Source organism: Chinchilla lanigera, unplaced genomic scaffold, assembly GCF_000276665.1.
Source record: "Chinchilla lanigera isolate Chin_1 unplaced genomic scaffold, ChiLan1.0 scaffold00019, whole genome shotgun sequence".
NCBI lineage: Eukaryota > Metazoa > Chordata > Mammalia > Rodentia > Chinchillidae > Chinchilla > Chinchilla lanigera.
The window spans coordinates 2,975,204-2,999,886 of record NW_004955420.1 but is presented as its reverse complement, the minus strand read 5'-3'; the positions used below and the strand labels follow the sequence as shown (position 1 = coordinate 2,999,886).

General features: G+C 38.0%; 1 protein-coding gene across 1 annotated transcript in view; it reads left to right on the top strand.

The window, feature by feature from the left end:
* Spata16 (spermatogenesis associated 16) overlaps window positions 1-24,683 on the top strand; it is a 223,398-nt gene that overhangs the window by 134,291 nt on the left and 64,424 nt on the right. The window contains exon 5 of the mRNA XM_005383016.2: window positions 19,116-19,200. Coding sequence (XP_005383073.1) covers window positions 19,116-19,200 — 85 coding nt within the window. The remainder of the gene's footprint in view (window positions 1-19,115; window positions 19,201-24,683) is intronic.

Sequence of the window (24,683 nt, the reverse complement as noted above, 5' to 3'; positions counted from 1 at the left end):
CAGGTCTCCACTTATTAAGATTCAGAATAAAAGGAGAGCTCTTTATCCTAGAACTTTATAAAAGTCAACAAAATCATTTGGGGAATGACATGAAGCAAAACCTGTACTGAAAACTTCATGTTGATTTTTTTACTCTACAACTCACATGACTCGATCTTTCCCCCCAGCCTTGTTCTTATCAACCTGTCAACCCAGATTGAATCATAATAATGGCAACAACTTAATATATTAGCTTATAACCCCAACAGTATAATATAAGGCTTCACATACACTTATTTCTGTAATTCCTGGAGGCCAGCTCACAGGTACTCCAGTCAAGGAAAGAGAAATGTGTCATCTCATTATGTATCTCATTATATGGAGAGATTTGTTTCTGTTTTCTGTATTACCCACCTCTGCCTGTCTCTACCCAAAACTTAGTGGGGAATAGCCTTATTTGTCCCATGGCTTCAGAGGTTTAGTCCATGGTTAGCTGTATCCAAAGCAGAAACATCCTAACAGGAGGATACAATGGAGCAAGCTGCTCGTTTCATATCATCTGGGAAGCAAAACACAAAAAAAGCTCCAATGAGAGATGTCCTGCAGAAGCACATCATCAATGACCCACCTCCTCCCACTGGACCCTGGCTTCTAGCAGCACCTTCAGCTGTGAACAGCAGTGGATTCCTGATGAGTACGGCACTCCCATAATCCAAGCATCTCTCCAGGAATATCTTAACCCAGTCAAAGTGACAATGAGATTAACTACCACAGTTTCAGACATCAGCAGCTACAAAAGGGAGGATAACTTCACAAATACTCTTATCCACCCCCATGTGCATGGTTTTGTTTTGTGTATACAGTCTATGTACAAATATGCTTACACAAACACTGAATGCTTATTGTATTTTTTAGTATATAATCCTACAGGGAGATTATATTCTGTAACCATCATGCAAAGACTTCTCTGCTTGGACTATTTTAGCAAATTAATGAAGATTCTGCCCTGTTGGACTTTCTTATTCTGCTCCATTATTTCATCACCCATAATGACTTATCTGTCTAAATAACTCTTCCTTGGCCTTCAGTTAATTATTAATTTTTTTCCCAGAAGCCCTGAAGGTCCACTCACTTGCCTGGCAGATGTTCGATTTCTTTGCCGTTGATCAGGGAAACGCTTAACAGCTTTCTCATATTTTTAAAATATGTTTCAAAGTTGCAATGATGATTGCTGGTTTGATTGATTCCTTTTATTGTCTGTGTGTTTAAGCTTGTTGAATAGAATGGCAAGTTGGCACTTGTCACTATTTAAATTTTCATTCCCTCTTTTGTTGCTTTAACAATATTTTGGAATCCAGCGAAGCTAAATGCATGCATAATGTGAACTTTCAGTTCACAGGTTCTTCACATCAGTCTCAAGCGACTAGATCCCTCACCAAGGAACTGGGGTGAGTCCCCGCTACTGGAGCTAAAGGAATTCTCTCTCTGTTGGTGTGGTCTGGACCTCTCTCAGGGATCCCACAACATTCTTTTCCTAGGCTTACAATGTTTTAGGAATAATTGCTCCAAAGATTGCCCTTGAGTTGCCTTTACCAACTGACTTCTGTGAAACGTATTGCTTTCCTCAAATAAATTAAGTCCCAACCAAGGCAATAGGTTGCTAAATCTGTGCCTCTCCCATGACACAAAGAAAACTGCATTATCTCTTCAGGGATCCAACCCCAAATCTTTTGATAGGAAGAGTCTGTTCCTGAATCAGGAAGAGCCGAAATGGATTCCATTTGGACGGGATGCTGAGACTTCCTGTGTCTCCTTTGATCATCCTCAGGTCTGTCGTACCTGCTTGGAAGTATATTAACCAGGAAAGTGCATTACAGGGTGCTGTTCAGGCTCTTCCTGGCAGGATTAAATGGAATATATAGAAGTGATAAACATGTGCTCCTCTATGCTCATCATGAATACTTTTCCTTTAATATATCTAACCCCCTAACCCTCTCTCCTCCCCACCAAAACTATGTATGCCTTGGGACACCCACCTTCCTTCAAGGAACACAGGTATTCGCAGGTCTTCATAAAATCTACAGTTTTATTAGGAGGCTCTTTCTATACTGTCTACTCTTCAGTGAACTGGGGCAGGATGTTTCTCATGCCTACATGATTTCCTTCCTTAAAAACAACTCACACAAGAATAAAATCTGCCAGCTGTCATTGCTTTCCAAAATTATCTATTTATATTTTAATTTATAAATATGTTGCCATGACTTAATACCTCTGGGCACATTTGCAAATTTCAAAAAACATAAGTAGAAAAATAAGACAGATATCATGAAAACTGTGATCATTATAAAAAAGGGAGAGCACAAAGAGTATAATTTTTGCCTGCCTTAACCTTCCAACGACATCTAAATACACAGATGACTACTGTTCCATGTCCAAAAGGAATGTGTGTGTTCCCTAAGATCAATAGCATAAACAAGCTCGGAGGTATCGCCACTTCTAGGAGGGAAAGGGTGATGACCTTATAAACCCAGCAACTCTGGTGCTAAAATCTTACAGTCAGTTTCCAAGTTCTTCTGTATTCTTCCACCTTTCATTCTGTCTCAAATCTCAATAATATAAATACTACTTAAAGTGAGCATGCAATATATGTTTTCATTCAACACATAGAACAGGTATACCATTTTACTTCCCAACACTGTAACACTATAAACTTTCTTTACACTTTTCATATTCCCCCCTCTCTCTTTCTCTCTTTCTCTGCATCCCATTTCCTCCCTCTCTCCCTCCCAGTGTACAGAGATTTGGGTGTCTCTTATCAACCCATTTGTGTATGCTTTGAATAATCTATGAAGTATTGAAAATACATCTGTGTGTCTTAGGCTTTCTGATTCAAATTTACAAATTAAAAGATTCAAAATATGCATTTGGAAAGCACAACTTCAGCATAATAATCAAGATCCCTATGGACTATATTCAATAAGTTCTAAGAAAGTTAGTGTATTCAGCTGGCTGAGGATGAATATTTGCTATTTCCAAGAAAATATACGTGTTATAGGAGAAAGATGGTACATCTACATGCATTTTCTAGTAATCTTGAATCAGGGAAAAGTTAAATAGCATGTAGCAATGTTGTAGTCTCTCATATAATCAAGAAAGAAAGACTAGAAGAAGCACAAAAAATGAGATTTCTGCCCTTGAAAAAATGTATAATACTACTAGAAGAGGAAATATAATTCTCATCATGGATTATTAAATAGATGTATTTAACCCTGGAGTGAAGGTTGCACAATATGTAAATGCTTGCTAAACATCTTCCCTGAGAAAACAAAAAGAGACCACATAATCCATGAAAATCTTGATAATGAAAGGGGCCCCAGGACAGCAGGAACAGACTGGCAACGTTTTAGAAAAACCTAGACATATTGTCACCCCAAGCTTGGGGCCATAAGTGTGGGCATCATAGTGAAGTTAGCTCCGGAGCAGAATAACCCCAGCAAACATACTGAGGTGTTTATCTGTCCAGGATCCAGAAAGCTGAGAGGAAGATGAAGAAGGAAAACCTGTAGACAATGGAATTCACTTTATGTTTCTTGTGCTCCTTACAGCTTTTGAATGTGTTTGCTCATAAATCTATACTGTTAATCACATGTGTTGTGCCCAAAGCCTAGGTAACCTCATCAGCCCCTGAAATTTGACTACCAACGCTGGTCCAAATAGAAAAATACAGCAAATTCACACAGACTTCCTTCCTCACTGGTGGCATGAGCAAGGCCATTCTTTTATAATTAGACTGGCTGAGGCCATCGTATTTCACCGGCAGTGAGTGAGAGAATCACACTTGAACAATCCAGACATAAGCCCATGGTCACTATCTTTGTGGACCCTTGCTTTCTGGTGCCGCCCACTGTCAGGCTTCACAAAGCTTTTAGTTCAGTGAGTGAGGCCACACAGAGAAGATATGGTTTATTTATGGTAACTATCAACACCTTCTACTACAACTTCCTCTACATCTCCTCTCGGAGTAATAGCTCCAAAGAAAAAAGCAAATGTCCTAATCTAGGATCCTAGTTTGATTCCCCAGTGGAGGAATATGTTTCATCTAGAAGAATATATTTCAAAATGCTTAATGTAACTCGGTGCATAAAGAATCCTATATTTACAGTACAATTGCACTTCCTTTCATTTTCCAAAGTATTCCACAAATATTTATTCACCCACTCTAAACACTGCTCAATTGCTGCTCTGATCACTTGAAGAGAGAGGCAGCAATGAGCAAAACTTCAGAGTTCCCCATCTTTATAGAACTTGCAAACATTCACTCTGTAATCATGTAGCAAATGCTTACAGTGTACAAGACTCTAGTGAGCTCATAATAATGAGATGTCACCTGAGCTCTTACAAAATTTTACCACATTGAAGATGTCTTTAGAAAGTGCCAATAACTAATCTACAGCAGAGGACAGAGGGGTCATTAAGAGAAGACTTGAGCAAAGTGTGAAGGCAGGGAGGTGGAAGACAAGAACAGCTAAGTACAATAAGGGTTCAAGAAGGTATAGTATGCTCACAAATCTACACTATCTGCATCTGTTATACACTGCTATAAGGTATTTAATAGCAAGGAAAATTTTAATAACAATGAGAAAATCAATACACTTTTGAAGCAGTCTAAATAAGCCAGTTTGGGTATAAGCTTTTCAATGTAGCAATGTGTATTTCATTTTCTTAACTATCAGTGTTAACACCCGGGCAGAATAATAATTGGCAAACTAACATTTATTGAGCACTTTGCAAGCATCAGGCACTGCTCAGTATTCATTACATGTAACAGAGTATTTAATCCTCCTGACAGTCTCATGAGGTTGGCACCTGTTACTGTCCGCATTGTAATATGAGAAAACTGAGGCACAGGGAGGTTAAATAACTGGTTCAAACTCACACAGTCAGCAAAAGATGGAGTTGGGATTCAAACAAAGACAGTCTAGCTTCAAATCAACTTTCACCCCTGAGAGGCACTGCCTTTCTTGCTAATCTGGAAAAAATAGCTTATTCAAAGATATCAGGAAGTGATACGGCCTTCACCTTCCAAGGAAACACAAATGTACAGTTTCATTTAATAGCTCAGCCTAAAAGAAAAATTGTGTCATTTTGTGCCATGTTGTTATTAAGGCAAACATTTTGAGTATGGTATTTTCTGATGCTTCTGAGATTACTTGCTTATATATAGCTGTATTGTTACCATGAAAAATTAGACACAGGATGGATATCCTTGAATGAAAGTTTTACAAAAAGAAAAGTTTGAATCTTGTAATACTTACCACAAGCCAGGCCCAGTGGCGTTTCCCCATGGGAGATCTTTGGTGGCCAGAACATAAGCAGAACACGTTCAAAGAAATAAAAGTGGTGCCAGAGCATAAGGCATGGATTTTCAAAGGGGTCCAGAAATGTGCTGAGAGAAAGTCTGAGCACAGCAGAATTTTGTCTGATGTCCACTCTGAATATATATCACTCATAAAAATCAGCAAATGCCTAGAGCGTTCTGCTATTTTGGAAGAATGAGCCATCTCTCCCCCAGTGAGCTGTTGAAGAACTGACTCTATGTTGTGTCTTAGTAGAATATTTTACAAAGAACAGTCTTTGTTGTTATTGGTGGTGGTGGTGGTGATACTCTCAGCAGTGATGATGTAGTTCTCCTATTTGTATGAAGTGAAAAATGCCACACATAAAATTGTTGTCAAGATCGATTCTTTCCATGTTAAAAGTGTTCTGTATAATACTTATTCCTCCATGCTCATCTTTCCTTCACAGGAGGAATCAAGCTTGCCCGGATTGAAAACATATGACCCTCCCTATCTTCACATTCATCCTCAGACTGACAATAACAATACTGATAAAAATGTTATCAACATGAAACAGAGATGACTTCACAACTTAAAGTTGTTTTGCGTACATTCTTAGTTACAATCACGCACTTTTAGAATGAAAAGACTGCTGCTTTTGTCTTCGTTCCTGGGAGCGACCGTGGAATGTTAGGATAAACACCTGAATTTGTGACCTGTCCAAGGTCAAGAACAGTATTTAAGAGCAGAATGCATGGCTCCACTGTCTGGAAGCAGCCCTCACATAGGACCCTGCAAATGACCCTCCATTCTTTTTCTTTCTATTTGTGCTTAGATTATTTCTGTCTCAGGGATATTTTTTCTAAAATATCCATACTCTTCCAATACCTGGCAATTTTCTTCTGAATGTATGCTGCTCGCAACGGATCAGAACAATGCTCTTGACAATATGACCCCAACTAAAAAATTCTTATGAAGTAAAACTCAATTTCCAAAAAATTAAAACCCTGTTCCATCAGACTTTACTGTGTTCATGACTCCCCCAAGAGTCCACACATGTCTTCCAGGGCTTCTTAGCGCTTACCGATCTCTTGGGAATCAAGCGAGGCCATTTGAGTTGCCAAAGTAATTGGAAGTACTACGGGCACAGGTGGCAGGGCCCAGAGATGCTGAGATCCTGCAGTGCCCAGCGCAGCTCCACACAACACAAAATGTAGCCGTATAAAATCAGTAAAAGTGCTCACTACTGAGAAGTACTAAAAGGAAAACCTATATCTGCTGCTAGAAAATTCAAAAGTATTACGTCAGTTTACTATTTTTGTTTGTTTTATACTATTGGTAAAATTCTGCATAACGGTTAAATGGGCAACATTTCCATAAACTGTGGGCTGTGGGATTATCTGTGGGCTACCGTGACAACCTCATCACGGCGGAGCCCTCCTACACTGGGGAGCTCTTAGAAAATGGATTCCAAGTTTCACAGAACTATCTTACCACACCTATGCATAGTAATCGTACTCTCTCTCTCTTCCCTTCTTTGTCTCTAGGTCTCAGGCTTCTGAGAAATAAGCAGTTTTATTTATGACTGTGATCAGATTGTGCAATATGCTAAACAATTTAGGTATTTTATCAGACTGCATAATCCCTATGTGAGACTTTCTTCCTACCCATCAGAGATCTGGAGATGAACTGGCAAGCAGTAACAGTATGCTTTGATTTCCCTATTTCTAGAAAGTAACAAGACAGTTAGTTCTGGCTACTTTCACTGTAAGCTGTTCCTCTGCTGTGAATGAGTTTATTTTCTGCTCTGAGTACTCTTATTTCCAACTGCTTTACATTTTATACTCGTTCCACAAACTGCTGGTCTGAACTACTAGAAGCAAAATTAAATTCAGGATGGTCTATTTTTGTTCAGCCAGACTCCCCTCCAGCTTTTGTCCATTTTCAGGATGACCTAAAATGACAGTCTTCATTTTATCTTAAGTATTCCCCTTTCTTTGATGCTGCAAGAAGTTGAATCAAAATGATCAGTGCTGTTCACGATTGGAGAAACGTGTATTCTGGATTTTCATTCAAGCCAAAATGTAAGGGTTCTCTCCTCTGGGGAATGTTCCAAAAATGAGGGTGCAGTTCTGGGTGTGGGAGAGTATCCCGGGGTCGGCATCCTCTGGAACAGAACATTGCGAAGGAAGGCTCTCCAGATACATCTGCGCTCTTCAGGGAGTCAAGAGAATACGTTATTCGATTTGATGTTGGCCTTTGATACCAATGAGCATCCCCTGAAGAGTTACACTGTTGGCTTCAGGCCAAACCCATTATTATTTTATCATTATTTATAGCTTCCTTGAACATCCCGTATTAGTTCATTCATCTGGAAAAAGAAAAAGTCAGCTTTAGTTTTTCCTTTTCTCATGAGATTAATAAGACACGCATCAGTGGAAACTATCCCTGGTCTGAGACCGATCACTCAAGGACTGGAATGTACCACGCTGAAGGTTTTGAATGCCTTCTCCTCACCTATTTCTGACCTTTGACTTTGGACTTAGAAATGGTGCCACTGTCTTCAAGTTGTTTTCCTACTGCCACGCCCCTAGCTTAGGTATATCTGATACCTCTCAGAGAACCCCCGCAATGACTCCCCATCCCAGCCTGCTCTCCTCTGAGTGCATTCTGTGAGATACCAGACTTCTGCTTCTAAATTACAGAACGGGCCATCCTATTCTCTACTTAAAATCCTGCGTGGCTCCACATTTCCCACAGGACAAAATCCAGGCTCCTTCATGACTTTTGCCCGTCTTCTTAAATGCTCTAAATTCAGCAAGATGGTACTGTTGAGGTTTCCACTCTTCCCCCTCCTTCTAACCTCTGCACGTGTACTCACACTGTATCCAAAGGGTAAACCATATTCTTTTTGCTTGGCTAAATCTTATTCATCATTTTAAGCTCCCTCTCTGAACACGATCAAGCCTCTCAGCTACATTAGTGCATATATTGATTATTTTACTTTATTCATTGTGATATAATTATCTCCGTGCATGTTTTGTTCCCTTTTATACTGTAATTATAGGAAATGGCTTATTCATCTTAGGATCCAACCAATCTTTGAAGAATTAATGAATTCATGATGTATGCAAATATAAAGCTAGTTTTAAAAATGTGCTCAAATTCCTTCCTATGTCCATACGACTCCCTCAGGACCCAGGTTCTCCAGACCATTTTCTTGATCGTGGACAGCAAGTGAGGTCCAAATACCACAAGACACCACTTACAAACCTGTCCCTTAAAAGTAAAGGAGAGACACTTCTGGAATGATCTCCGTGTGGTCATAGGCATCACTGTCTCTACTAAAAGCAAATCTGACAGGTCCTGGCTGGGGAAGACCTTCTTCCTGTCATGGAATTCAGGTCATCAGTGGCTGAGATTTCAAAACCAGAAATTCCCATATCACTCACCTTATTAAAATGTTTTCAATTATTCTTCACATCAGGACAAAATCCAAATTCCTCAGCCTGGAATCCAAGGCTATCAAATTCTGTCCTCAGCATAATTTCTTGGCCTTTTTTCTTTCTCTTCCTCTGCATGAACTCTCTCCCTCACCTCAGATCCTGCATGAATGATTTTTTTATCTTCAATGTTTTTGCATGTGATATGTTCCTGGCCAGGAAAGAGTCCAGTTTACTTTATCACCACTTACAAAGAATGCTATCCATTCTTCAGTTCTCAGCACTGGGTCAGTTCACTGTAATGAAAAGCACTTATTTCCTCCTTTAAAAATTGAATAACAATACAATCCATAAATCTTTTTTTTTTTTTTTTTTTTTTGTCTTTTTGAGTCAAGAGTCTCGCTATATAGTTCAGGCTGGCCTTGCACTCACTCTGTAGCCCAGGCTGATCTCGAACCTGCACCAATCCTCCTGCCTCAGCCTCCCAACTGCTGGGATTACAGGCATGTACCACCATGCCTGGCAATCCATACATCTTAATTCACATTATATATACTCAATATTTGCATAACTACTCATGTCTATGAAATATCTTATATTTTGATTATTTTTTCAGATGTGGATATCATATCCATAGCCAAATTAGAAGTTTATAAAACTCAGACTTGTGTTCTTATACTTTTCATAGTGTCGTGATTCCATTCCTTCCTATTATAATAATAAAATAATAAATATTTACTGATAGTTGGGCTCCACATAGAAAAAATAAAATAAAATCTTCATACAGTCTGAAATTATCTCTATTCATTCAGTCCTCTTCAACCAGAAGTTTATATTTGTATAGAGATAATAACATGGACAAGAAAGGAAAAATTGATTGTGTCCAATTAATAAACTAACTAAAAAGAACCCATATCTCCTGGTGAGACAAGCAGAGCTGGGGGCCGAGGAGGAGTACCAGCATCAGAAGGCAATCTTATTGCCACACTGTTCTAACTGGGAATGTAGTTTTAGACTACTGAAAGCAACAGTTAATAGTTCAACCCGAAATTGACACCAGGAAAATCCAAGAAAAGACACTTGAGTCAAGAATATACAGAAGAATAATGGTGAGATGGAAGTAGTAGTACATAGCTATGATAAGAGGCCAAAATATGACGCCAAATATATCTACTTTTGGAAAAATTACTCTCCATATCTCAGGTTCCTCATTTTGTAGCTTGGTTGTAAGAATTAAATGAAACTGAAAAGCACTTACTATATATACATAGTCAGTATTCAGTAAATAATGGATGCTATTACAAATAACAGTAGAAATCAGTAGAAATCATATTGAGATTGTTGTGTGGTGTGGTTACCAATTGTGAATCTAGGAAAAGAAATATTTGAAATCTCAGATGAAGAGACAGGCACTGAACTTCAGGAGAATCTCCGATTCATTCCTGGAATGTCTTGGAGGAGGGCTGATAGCTAGAAACCCAGTAATAACCAGAATGTACAATCGAAGGACAAATCTATTAACTAGATTAGGGCTGCAAGAGGTACACATTTAGTCTCAGTGATAGTAATTCCCAGCTATTAAAATTAGGCACAGAGTTTGAACTGTTACAAAGATCTAAAGATGAAACTATACTTCTGTAGTGCCTGTCAAGTAGTGAAAAGCCGGAGTCTAGAACACAGTAAGGCCGGAGCCTCTGAAGCTCATCAGATGAGTTAGAATGAGGGGGTAGAGGGAAGGGGAAGGATACACATTGCAAAGCTCAGTGAAAGGCAATTACAAATTATTCAGCACCTAAACAGATGTCATCTTTATTTTTAAAAAGCCAGTGAGCACCTGCGCATTACCAGGTACTGTAATGGTAGGCTCCCCTGGCTCCCGGGCTAGAGCAGCACTGTCCAGTGCAACTTCCAGTGACGATGAAGATATTTTGGGCCACTAAGCACAGTAACTACTTGCTATGGTAGCTACTGAGTACCTGTAATGGGCTTGTGTAGCTGAAACACTAACCTTAAAACTTGCACTTTCATTCATTTAAATAGAAATAGCAACGTAAGACTAGTGGTACCCATACTAGACAACACTGGTTTAGAGAAGGCAGGCAACGAACAAGTAAGCCATTAAGTAGTTATGAAATGCAAAGCTTAGGCAAACAAAGGAAAAAGGTTCTGGAAAAATGTGTGGTGAAGAAAAATAGGGTCAGCTTAGTATTATAGGCCACGGTAGGAGCTCAGATTTGAAGTCATTTACATTTACATTTTTGAAAAGATTTACTGCTGTCAAAAATATGTGAGGTGACAAAAGGATGCTCTGCGTGTATGTAGATTTGCTTGGCTTAATTTGCTATTTCAGCTCTTTTTCTGATCAAAATAGCAGCTCTCATATTAATGTATACTTATATTCAAAAGGAATATATATTTTGCATCAACATTAATTCATCTAAAATGAATGAATATATGTACATATATATACATATTCTGCGTTTTTGTAAGTATAGGAAGAAAGAAACTTCTTACATGTGTGATAATACTTTCTGATTAAATGAAATAGCTGTATACAAAGATGACAAGATAACCTTTAGACTGCAGAGAGGTCAATTTCCAGGTGTAGAAGGAAAAAAAGACACATTTAAACAAGTTGAAAAGACAACTGTGAAACTGACTAATGGAAAGAAAAAAGTACTCATAGAGAAACATTAAAGTAACTAGGGTTAATTAATTAATCTAGGGAAGAGAAGATTAATGCTTTTCTGTGAGGATCTTTAGAACTGCTATTCTGAGGATAAGTGCAGTTGGGTTGCATTAACACTGGAGAGGGAACTAAAGCCAGCAGATTAAAACTGCAGAAGATGCTATTTATGGCTGCGAAACTCTGGAATCGGGAGGAAAGGAAAGCAGTGTCCTTCTGCAGAGGTCTTTAAAACAGAATAGGTTCTCATCAGTCTCATTTGAAAGGTTTAAGTGTGATCCTGCCTAAAGGCAAGGTGATGAGCGGAATGTCTTTTCAAGGTCCCCGCCAGTCACCCCAGTGAGACCACACGGCTGACCGTGCACTGCGATTTTCTTTTGTTTACCCATATCTTACTGTTCTACACCACCATGTGGCCACATTGAGTAGAGATGTGATGAATTTTAATTTGGAGATAGGCATCGAGAAATGTCAATTATACAATTGCATAGTCTAGTTAGAAATATTTAATCTGGTAAATCACCTGCCGTGAACGTACTCATACTCATGATCTGTTTGGGATCTTAATTTGAAAAATAAAACTGATGCCCACCTTGTTAATAATAACATGTCTTATTCTTTTATTGTGTATTTACCTCTCTATAGGACCAAAGTTTGATTCACAATAAATTGAGTTCATGACATAAAAACCTTTCATTTTATATGTATTTGTATGTATATATATATATTTAAAAGCCAGATCCTGACCCTTTTATATTTAGCAGAGGTATTATGTAAATAAATGTGTCTTCAGTAACAATTTTATAAAATGAAATCAAACACAATATCAAAACAATAGAAGGTTTGCTTTCAGGGAAGCAATAATAGTTGACACACGACTAGAAGCATCATGTTAAAAGTAATTTTAGATACAAAACATAAGGTCACTGTGTTTCCTAGTACCTTTCATGTTTAATTTATGTAATAAATACATCAGCATCCATTAGCATTTATTACATTATCATATGAGCTAATTTTCACTGGATTCTCTATTGGACAAATTAGGTTGTCATTCTACAATCATGCTGCTTCCACTACAAAATCATTCTGTTAAATGCAGACAGTGAAGTAGCCTTCGGACTAGACTGCCTAGGATAGAATCCTACTGAACTGTGTAGCTCTAACAGCTTCAAGGTCTTTGCAGCATAGAATTTAATTTCTAATTTAAATAAATAAACACAATGTGTGGTTGCTAATTCAACAGCTATCTACTGCATGACTATCATACCCAGTGCTCTAGGCGATGGAGAAAGAGCAGTGAATAAAACAGACAGAACTCTCTGCCATCAAGGAGTGTATATTCCAGGAAAGAGCCAAATAGTACATATGGTAGATTTTGTGAGCCATAGGATCTCTACCATAACTATTCAATTCTGCTACCATAGCATGACAGTAAAAATTATAGAAAATATGTGGACAATCATAGAAAACACATAAACAGTGCACAAATATATGAGCATTCCTGAAGTGCATTACAACTTTACTTACAAATACAGGCAATGGACAAAACCTGGCCCACAGAAAGCTGCAGTAGAGGAAGATAGCTGTAAACACCACCAAAACAAACTTGTTTGTTCTGTTGAATGGTGATAAGAACTATGGAAAAGGTAAAACCAGCAAGGAGATGGGTGGTGTTGGAGTATAGTCAGGGAAGTGTTCACTGACAAAAATGCCATCTCAGGAAGTGAGCCAGAAGCCATGGGGATTTCTAGGGGATGAACTCTCCTGCAGAGGGACTGTCAAGTCAGAATTCCAGAGGCAATACTGCTCCTCTTTTTCTGGAGGAACAGCCAGCAAGATGAACAGTTTATCCAGAGCAGAGTGAGTTAGGAAATGACAGTAAGATACGAGGTCAGAGAAGTAGAGGGAACAGGACTCAAACGTCACTTTAAATTTTCCTTTTAATCCAAGAGAAATAGGAAGGCTTTGCAGTTTTAAGCACAGGAGTGGGCTACTCTGGCACACTAATGTGAATGCTATTGCTCTATCTGCTGCGTCAGAATAAATTAATGAAGAAGCAGGATGTCTAGTTTATAGGCTTTTGCAATGATCCAGGTAAGAGATTATGAACGAAGTGCTAGTGCTACAGGTGGTGAGAAGCGACAATATTCTGAAATAGGTAAAGGTAACATCTGCAAATTTTGTCTCAGATCAAATATGAAATGTGAGAAAATAAAGAAGTCAATGATATCATCTAAGATTTTGCCTGTATATGTTCCAGAAATGCCACTACTGGCTCTGAAGGAAATGAAAGCAGTATGCCAAAAAGACGTCTGAACTTCCAGGCTTATTGTAATATTTGTTCACAATAACCAAGATTTTTCAATCATGATACCACCAGTGAATGAGTAGATACTGTCATATATATCTACACCAAAATGCTATTAAGCCATTAAAAAGATGAAATTGCATCATTTGCAACAACATGGATGAACCTGGAGGACATCATGTTAAGTGAAGTATACAAGGCACAAGAAGAACATATGTTCTCAATCATTTGTGAAAGCTAGAAATGATCTCATGGAAGTAGAAAGTGGAATAATTACCAAAGGCTGGAGAGGATAGAGACAGGAGAGATTGGGAAGAGAATGGTCAATGAGGACAAAGTTACAATTAAATAGGGGAGTAAGTTCTGGTGTTCTACTGTACAGTCATGTGATTACAATCAATGATAATCTATTATAATTACAAAATACCTAGAAAAGAGAATTTCAAATATTTCACTGCAAATATATGATAAATGTTTGGGATGATGCACCACTATACAATATATACATGTATATAAATCAAAATATCACATTGTACTCTATAAGTACCTCAGTAACTCTCTTCACTGGGACAAAATGCCTGGCATGCATAACTTCAAGGAGGAATGATTTATTTCAGTTGCAATTTCAAAAATTTCAGTCCACACCTGGTCAGCAGGCTCAAATGCAGAAACGGCATGGTGCAAGAGATTTTCCCCGAGTTTTCTGGGGGAAAGCTGCTCACATCATGGTGGCCAGGAAACGGAGAGCGACGAGAAGAACTGTTAAGGGAGATGCACCCTTGTGGGACACACACACACAACCCCGCCATGACCCAACTTTTCTGATCAGACCCCACATCCTCACAGCGCATTCAGCTACACTCCTAATAATGCCCACATGATCCAATCACCTCCCAAACACACAAGACCAAAAAAATGCACACAGTTACCATGTGTTGCTCAAAAATAAAATAGAAAAAAAAAAAGAAAAAAGAAATGAATAGAGGGAGAATACTACTAAAGGTTGGTAAAGAAGAAATAAGGAAGATCAGAATCTCAGGTATGATTACATTAAGTCTGAGATCTAATTAGTGGTCTAAGATCTAATTATAGATCTTAGGAATCTAAGTAGATATGTCAAGAAGCTAGCTTCTAGAAGATTTTAGAGATTTAGATTCTTTAGAGATTTTAAAGACTCAGGCTATAAAAGTATGAGTTGTCAACTTACCTTTGGTATTTGAACTCATGAAACTAGCCAGGTGGAGCAGCATATCCATATAACCCCAGCTGCTCTAGAAGATGAGGCAGGAGGCTCTCAAATTCAAGACCAGCCTGAGCAGCTTTGCAAACTTTACACTCAAAATAAAATAAAATTGAATAAAGTAACAAAACTAAGGAGCTCACCTAGGGTTGGAGTTTTAAAAGACAGTTAATGAAAAGGTCTAAGCATTGCTCCCTGGAGCACCCCAAAGTTAGGGATCAAGGGAGAGGGGCAGATAGCACAAGAGACTGACTTGAGCAACCGGTAAGATAACAACAAAACCAGAAAGAGTGGAGTTGTGGAAGCCGAGTGGGCAAGTATGTGCTGAATGGAAGAGGGAGGAGACAGTCGTATCACTTGCATCTGAGAGTGCACATGAAATGGAGACAGTGAATCACAGCATTTGGCAACCTGGAGACCACTAATAGCACTGACAGGAGCAGTTCCAGGGAAGCAGCAGGAATGAAAGCCCCCCTGGAATGAGTTCCAGAGACAACCGGGAGAGAGCGATCACAGATAGGGAATGCACAGAGCTCTCCAAAGGAGGTTGCTGTTTTCTTTTATAATAACAAAGAAAAGAAGATAATAACTGGATGTGGGAAACTGAGGCAAAAGCGGCTGTTTGGGTGTCTTGTTTTAAGATGGGAGAAACAGCAGCATTGGTATGTGCTGCCAGAAACTCCAGAAGAAAAGGGAAAACTGAAAGAGGAGAAACAGTGAGACAGAACTGCACTTCTGAGACAGAACTGCACAATGAGACAGAGCACTTTCTTTTTTTTTTTTTTGGTTTTTCTCCGGTACCGGGAACCGAACTCACGACCTTGCGCTTGCCAGGCAGGCGCTTTGCCACTGAGCTAAATCCCCAGCCCCTAGACAGAGCACTTTCTGTGGGCAATTGGATGAGATCTAGTCCAACAGCAGGGGTGTTGGGTTTACCTTCTACTATGAAAGTGCTTGGCAAGCTGTTTAGCATTTAATAAAGGTTTAAAACTGACAGATATTAAACCACCAACCACCACCTAGACGGACCCGCCTAACAGGACCTTTCAGCTGCAATGCAGCAGCAACACTGAGTAGATTCATGAAAGGAAGACGAATAGAACAGGGACAATGAGATGAAGACCGCCAGAAACAGCTCTGAATCACGGTGACTAGCACTTAGGACATTGACCTGATAATGAACAAGTGCCTAATGAAGAGAAAAAAGAAAGAATTAATTTCATGGGGTGGTCTGACAGAACTATCATCCCACATGGTGCTTGACTCCTCATAGGGTGATGACTTATCTTTACCCCTTATCAATTCAGTGGGATGAAAAACCCTTGTGTTACCTCGCTGGTGTTGCGTGGCATAATGGTTTCCCGTGTACTTTTCATATCTTCCACTGACGTCCGCTGATTCAGAAAGTCTGAGCAGGAAAGCAGAGGCACCATGGAGAACCAGAAAAGGAGGTGGGTGGGAAAAGCATGAAGCAACTGCAGCCTAACTTGAGTTCCTAATATGAACTCAACCTTACGCCCGGTATTGAAACAATACAGCACATTTACCTCTCAACAAATATGAAACTTCAGGAAAACGTATTTTGTTACTGAACACTAGTGTATGCTCACTCATAATAACTGTACTTCACTGAGACACAGTGAGTAAGGGATTCAATGTATCGCATTGCTTTACCAAGTTCAGAGTAAACTTGGAATTCCATTCTTCTGAAAAAGAGCCCCGGGTCTAATAAAATCAAACTCAGGAATACAGCAAACAACTTGACCACCCTTCATGACAGAAAACGTTAATATAAATGTGAAAACTTTCAACTTTACAATGCTGAACTCAAAAATAAGACATCAAAACACTGTAAACATAGAAAGCGCCAGGTATAGGGGCACATACCTGTAATCTCAATACGCGGGAGGCTGAGGCAGGAGGATGGTTGCGAGTTCAAGACCAGCCTGGGCTACAAAGTGAGCTCAAGGCCAGCCTGGACTACATAGGGAGGTGCTGTCTCAAAAAGACCAAAAAAAAAAAAAAAAAAAAAAAAAAAAAAGCATAGATACTCATCGTGGAGAGATACCTATTTCTGTCTTACTGCTCTTCAAGCCCCAGGATGAAATTCAATCAAGTAATATTTTTCTTAACCCAAGTCATTGGGTCTATAACCTAGAATTCTCTTTTCCCTTTTTTTCGTTTCAAAATTGTAAAATTTATTTCCTGACTTTTTCTCTATAGTTTTAGAAAAAATATGTTAGTTTATTCCTCAAAATAGTCAACTAAAATATGTGAGGGAAAGCAGGAAGTTGGCACCTAACTGTGGATTGAAAATTACTCAAATGGCCATGAGGAAAGTTTCTGTTGTTATACCGTCGCCCCAAATCTAGCCCACTGTGTGGATCTAGTAAATAAGGTGTTGTTGGAACACAGCCACACTCATTTGTTGATGAATTGTCTACAGCTACTTCTGCAAGGCAAAGTTGAGTCGTTGTGAGATGACATGGTTTACAAAGACTAAAATATTTACTACCTGACCATTTACAGACCATCTCTGCCCATCTCTAGTTTAACTAGTAGGTGACAGCCTTGTAAGCAATATTTATTCAGTATAATTTTGTTCACCATATTTTACATAGCCAAATGCCAGGCAAGAGGAATCAGACTATGGAGCAAGTCATCACCTAAGAGTACCCAGCTCCTGTAAAAACAGTATGCGCTGTCTTTGAGAGTGAGACTTTTTTTATGTTTCCCATCGACTGCTTAGATTCAGCATTTATCAAGTGAATTTTTACTAGGTAGCAGGGACCCACAAATTAGACAGACTTTCTTTCTAGGTTGTCATGGGAAGAAAATTTTTCCACCTGCCTTTATCAAAGTGCACATTTGAAATGCACTTTTGTCCTTTCAAAGTCTATGCTTTTTATAACTTCTTTCCACTCTGTGCATACTTACAGAGGATCAAAACCTCCCAGCACTCTTTACCTCATCATCAAGGGCTTTGAAAAATATGAGAATTCTTAAGAGATTATCCTTAGATTATTGTCATTTATCTGAAATGCCAATGTGCAGCTTCTTTCTGATGCCACATGTGTATGGAGAAAAATACTGAGCTGAGTAATCCTCCAAATGTTGGTATTTGTTTCCATTGTTAATTTTTAAAGTCCTAATTTTTGCCTGTCCTGAGCAAAAATGGAAACATTTTAATTCCTTGAATAGAGTACTATAGTAAGTTTATAGTTGCTGTGTCTCAGAAAACCTATATTTAGGGGAAGAACATTTCTAATTCAATTTACACTGATGTCAAGAAACAACACCTATCTGCAAGCAAAGATAAGAAAAACACACAGGTACACAGTGATAGCTCTACTTAAATAAATAAAGTTTCAGTACTACTGATTAGGTACACAGGATTATTATATGTTTAATTGGCTAACGTGACAATTTGGAATTACTTCTAGTCACATTTAATTGGATTTGGAATCTCTAGAGAAAAGAAATAGAGAGGGCTAGCAAAGAAACAGTCATAAAAATAAGCTGTTTTTACAAAGGGTGCTAAGTAATGAATTAATATCCATTGCACAATAGTTTTTAATATCCCCTCAGCATAATAAGACTAATACAGTGATTGTATACACTAGATACTAAAACTAATTCAATTGTACACAAAGCTTGGGGAATGGGATGGTTTGTTGATTTGGAGATTTTTTATTTTTAATTTTAAGAAGGCTAATTTAACCGGAGATGAATAATCTGTACCTGCCTAATAATTAGTGACATATGCTACACTAGATTTAAAGACACTTAAAGCCCATAAATATGTTTTCTCTCAGTGTCTTGAAGCTTAATACAAAACAACCAAAGCAAAGCATTCCCTCACAGTCTTTAAACATTCTTACACTGTGCAACAGGAGAAGTATCTAGAAGATAAATGGCTTGCTCCTTCTCTCGTATAGTTTTAGTTTAGCTACAAAAAAATCGTACCTACTTTCTATATTCTAAAGTGTGCCTTAGATTTTGCTTAATTTTAGACATATGAAATTTATACATTACAAAATCTTCAGTATTTGTGTGTTCTGCCTGTTATGGTTCTCCTTCTACACTATAAATTCGTTTGTGAAAAATCTGTTCTTGTTCTTAGGAGTGCCATGATTGCCGACTACATGTTCTGGCTCGGTGGAGGAAGTGATCAGTGTGTGAGCAGGCTCATCAAACTGTATTGGCAGGTAAGAATTGATGTCCCAACTAGGGAGGAGGAGCCCATCTCATTTTTAGAGCCAAAATGAAGGATTGGTGCTTAAAAGACTGCTGAAAAAGGTAGCCTGGGGCATATCAATCAGAAGGACACTTCCCCAGTAGTAATGTATTTATAATGAAGTAGATTTTTCTGAAACTAATTTTAAGGGCAAAATTCAAGGTTGTTAACCCGTGGCCCGTACTTCAATTTTACAACCCAATATAAATTGTAGACACCCTAGGAACTACCTTTCCAGGCATGCTGTTATGCCATGATTCTTTAAATATAGATGTTTTACTTTAACAGATTCTTATTAATCGATGACCTATAAAGGCATATTTTAGAAGTAATATTAATTATATAATAAAATATAATGCAAACATCAGATGCGTTTGTTGGGTAATTTTACTGTTTAAAACACTTTACCAATAGCAAGCTTCATTCTAATTTATTATTCAAGATGGTGGCAAGAAACTGTATTAAAGTTCAATTAGATGTCAAAAAGCCATAATTTCTTCAAAGTATCGAGAGAACTTATAGTGTGAATTTATTTTGGCTTGTCGTTCCCAGACAAGTTGTCAACAAGCTTCTGCTAAAATGTTTAAAATGAAGAGCTCACTTGCCCCATCCCCTTGGAAAAAAAATTCAGTTTACTAAGTACCAAACTTTTTTCCTCACTTTGAGCGGCTTTGCACTCCCTAAGAACTTCCATTCAGTGGTTCCCAGTGGAACCCCATGGACCAAATGGAAACTTATTTCCAAGTGAAATTTCTCACATATTTCAAACTGTAACTACATGTGTACCCTCTCATATATCTTCTGTTCTCCAGACTATGTGAGGATTCTCTGCACTGTATTTCAGAACGGTTTTATGTGATTGAATTTTCCACATTTTCACTACTGTACCTTCTCCTTTTAATAAGCAGTAAAATATTGTTTGCCATATAAAGTTCCTTGTAATTTATGTTGTTATATCTAAATATTTGCAGCTGTATTTACTGACTATTAAAAATATAGCACTACTATACTTGAAAGCGGTGGGTTTTGGTTTCTGTTTTTGTTCTTTTCTTCTTTGTAAAATGGTTCTTCTTCAGAAGGACAATATTTTCTTTTCATAGAAATCATCAATTTTCTGGTAATTCTGAGAGTTTCCTAAAGGAATCTGTAACATAAAAACTGAAGTAGTTGCTAACTAAATAATTATACTAAATAGTTGTAAAGATTTAATAGGCGTGAAAAGTAAACAAATCATATGGACTGTACTTATATGCAAAAAAAAAAACCTTAACCATTTTAGAGGCTTCCTTAGAGAGGCAACAAAAGAGCTGAATCTTATGAGTTGGGCAATATTCCACAGGTATGACCTACAGTAGGTTCCCAATAAGTGTTTGACTTAAACTGTTCATTTAACACTGTTATATTAAGCAAATATAAATTGCAAACCTACTGTTTTCTTCATTGAACTAGGAAAAAAAATCCGATATTGGTGTCCTGTAAGACAAATTAAGACCTTAAAAGTTTTGCGAATAAAAATGTTTTCTGTTTCCTCACACTTTCAAAGAACATTAACACCCCTGTTGTATGTATTTCAAACTAAGAAAATATGCTCCACTTATGAATACTTGTATGTTTGCATTATCAAAGGAATAAAATAAGTATTTTACTATTTTACATTAATAAATAATTAGAAAAACATAATTTTCTTTGTATTAGTCTTCTCATGTAATGAAAAGTAACATATAGTAGACAAGTGCCCCTGTCTGGAAGCCAGGTGTGATTTAGCATAAGCTCTAACACTAAGTAGTAATGGAACCCAGGGCAAGATAATTTCTTGCATTGATGAAAGGAACTTCAACTGGAATGTAAGGGAAAACTGCCATAAAGTATTCAAGAGATCTCTTCTTAAACCCTATTTTCATACTAAAATTGGATCCAAAATTTTAGGTTCTTTGATAACTAACATCACAAATTTTAAGAAAAAAAAAAGCAACATGATTAGGAATCACATGCTACAGATAAACTACATACTAAAACCTGCTATGCCAATACTGGCAAACCACACCATTCTCTCACCAGTGGCACTTTCTTCTCCAACCCTGATCTTCATTCAAAGGTAAAAAAAATCCTCCCCACCCCCAAATCTTGTTCTGTGCTAAATAAGAAGGGTTTGGGATATGCTATGGAGTACTCAGTTGATCTTTAAAAACAGAGATGCTCTGCTACCCAATCCACCCTGGCAGTTATATTGATCAATTTAAGAACATTCCCAAACATCACAGACTGGAAATTGTATCTGCACATGCACTTGTAGACATCCATTAAGACTTAATAGACAGGCACTAATTTTTCCTACTTTGTTAGATAAAAAGGAACTATATGCAGGCAGTCTCCAACTCAAAATGGTTTATTTATGATTTGTTGACTTTACAACAGTGCAAAAGTATACCTGCACAACCATGTTCACTGCCAGAATAGCATTCAATAGTTATATGAGATACTCTATTTTATTATAAAATATGCTTTATATTAGATGATTTTGTCTAACCTGAGCATATTTTATGCAAGCTAGGCTGTCGTGTTCAGTAGATTACAAGTACTAAAGACATTTTCTTTTTTTTTTTTTTTTTTGGGGGGGGGGTTTTCTCCGGTACCGGGAACCGAACTCACGACCTTGCGCTTGTCAGGCAGGCACTTTTGCCGCTGAGCTAAATCCCCAGCCCCACTAAAGACATTTTCACCTTAAAAAGGTTTATTGGGACATAACCTCAGTAAGTGTAGGATGATCTATTAAAGTCCTTTTCAAATACATAAAATCCCTACCTCCCTGGTTGGTTGATCTCCTTCAAGCGCTTAAACAGAAAATAGAAATTTTCAGAATGTAAAAATTTGAGTACAGTCTACATCTACTGTCATAGATTCCTGACTCACAAAGTCTTAAATATAAAGAAACATCTTTGCTTTGGCAAACTCAAGAACACCTTTCAATTGTATTAGGAACACTTTTCATATCATATTTCCAGCAAGGGAAAAAAAGTATAAAGCTCTATAGTATATGACAGCTCACACTGGGATATATCACTCCAAATAAAAGCATTTGCACATGTTATTCTATAATAGCAACACCTCTGCAGAGCTAGAGATGGTTAAAAATAACTTGGGATGGCTGTACTTGAATACCATGCCTCTTCAAACTGATACCCACTCTTCAATTACCAGCTGTCCTCCTAGAGAATACCTGCAGACCTCATCACAACTCTGCACTAATTAGCAAGATGGAAAGTACCTAGTCAGGCTAAGAATTAGAATGGAAACAGCTACCTTTTGGTATCTATATGTTGATCCTGAAGTAATATTGCTACAAGAAGAATTTTATCTAGCTAGGCCTATATCAAGGCTATCTATGTCAGCAATTTGTTCCAATTTTCAGATCAATAAAAGATAAACCTCATAAGATAAAAGCTGTTTGCCAAGTGTCCATAGATTTTTGTCCCTGGAAAATCCCACTTCCCAATTTCCTGGCCCCTGAAATCCAGGACCAAATTTAACAGCATCATAAAAACAAAGGCGCTTCCCTCCTTTCCCACTGCCCCATCCCGTTATCCCACACTCACTGTCAGCCGTGTCTTTAGCCACAAAATTTGTCTTGTGTGCACCTTTCTTTTCTGCAGTGTGAGTAACAGAACTAACTCTGATCTGAACTGCATTACAAGTGGAAAAAAGAAAAAAGGTAACAGCTAATTTTGTTTCAGAATTCCCACAAAATGAGTGTGCAGAGAAATCCCACTAAACAGGCACAAGCTGTCTTATCAGTTCAGTCCCCACGTTAAGCGTACTTTTTTTACTCAATCTGCCACTTTCAAACCTTAAATATGCAATCTCAGATCCCTCAGAAAGTCTGATTCAATTTACAAGCATCTATTGGAATAACACTCATAAACACAGACACACACACACACACACACACTATGTACCTCACTGCACTGGAAATTAATTTCCACTTAGAATACCAAGGCGGAATTTATAAAGAATTGTGGATTTCTCATTATTGCAAGAAAATAGTTGTGATTTTTTTTTCTTGCATAGGAAATTGAATATTTGATATATCAATTTCAGTGTTTTGTTTTAATGGCATAAAGGGTAAAGCTCTGATTCACAAAATTCCTGTTAGCCACAAAATGGAGTTAGAGCTCTGATGGCCCATAACATCACATGGATAAACAGCCATCAAAAATATCAAAACTTCATAATGGAATTCATATTACATCATTTTGTTTGTCCTCAAGTCAATGAGATCATCCTATATCAAGGCTATCTACGTCAGTAATTTGTTCCAGTTTTAAGACTATTAACAACAAATAGCCATCATAATGTATAAACTATTTGCTAAGTGTCTAGAATTTTGCTTCTGGAAAATCTCAAGATTTTTTTGGTCTCACCGCCAGGTGGGAAATTCATATTGCTATTTGCCTCTACCCACTCATTTAAAGTAGCTGTTTGGCCCCAAAATGCTCACAATTTTTCAGCACCACCTGCAATTGTAACTTCAGCATTTTCAATCCAAGAACTTGCCTCACTTATGAAATTAGCCATTACAAAGTTAGACCTCTAATGAATTTCTCACTATCCAGTTGTTCTGAGAATTTTCCCTTCTTCTTTAAAAATAGTTATTTAAAGATAACTAAACTGAATGACATTTAAGCCTCTTTTCTGGGTTGCTAAAAAATTCTCCAATAGAAAAGAAGTTCATGATACACTCTTGCACCTGGACAAAGAGCTCCTGAGAAGGCATGAATGCAAAGTTTCCAGCTCTGAGGAAGTTGAAGACATTCACAGCAGGAGAAAGATTTCTTCAGGGATCTTTGAAAGAGCTGTTAACACTAACACTGGCCCATGGTAGGGAGCCTGCCATGTGGAGCCTCTTTCTTCAGTGCAGCAGCAAGGGCTGAGGAGTGCCAGCTTCACCTCTCCACCTGTGCAGAGAACACCAAGATTTCCCACCAACTCAAGTTGTACTTGGCACTGAAATATTCTCCATCCCAAAACTATGAATGGCCTAGAAGGTTCACAAAGGCAGCTCATCAAAAAGAAAAAAAGCGGTATAATTAGTCTATTCTCAAAGGATAAAACCAAGAGCTAATTTCATGAAGAGACACAAGATTTTCCCCACCTATATGCTCAAAGAAGATAGTGCACGGCCTATTGGTCTCCCAAGCCCTCCTATAGACTACAGGGGTTTCCAGGCTGTGGGTTAAGACCACCCCTACACTATTTCTTCACTTTATATGATTCTTGCTATTGTAAAAACCCCTTTTCTTCTTCATATCAGACCTACTTCCAACACTCAAAGCAGAGAGAGAGAGAAAGAGAGACAGAGATAGAAAGACAAGAAGGAAGGAAGGAAGGAAGGAAGGAAGGAAGGAAGGAAGGAAGGAAGGAAGGAAGGAAGAAGGAGGAGGAGGAGGAGGAGGAGGA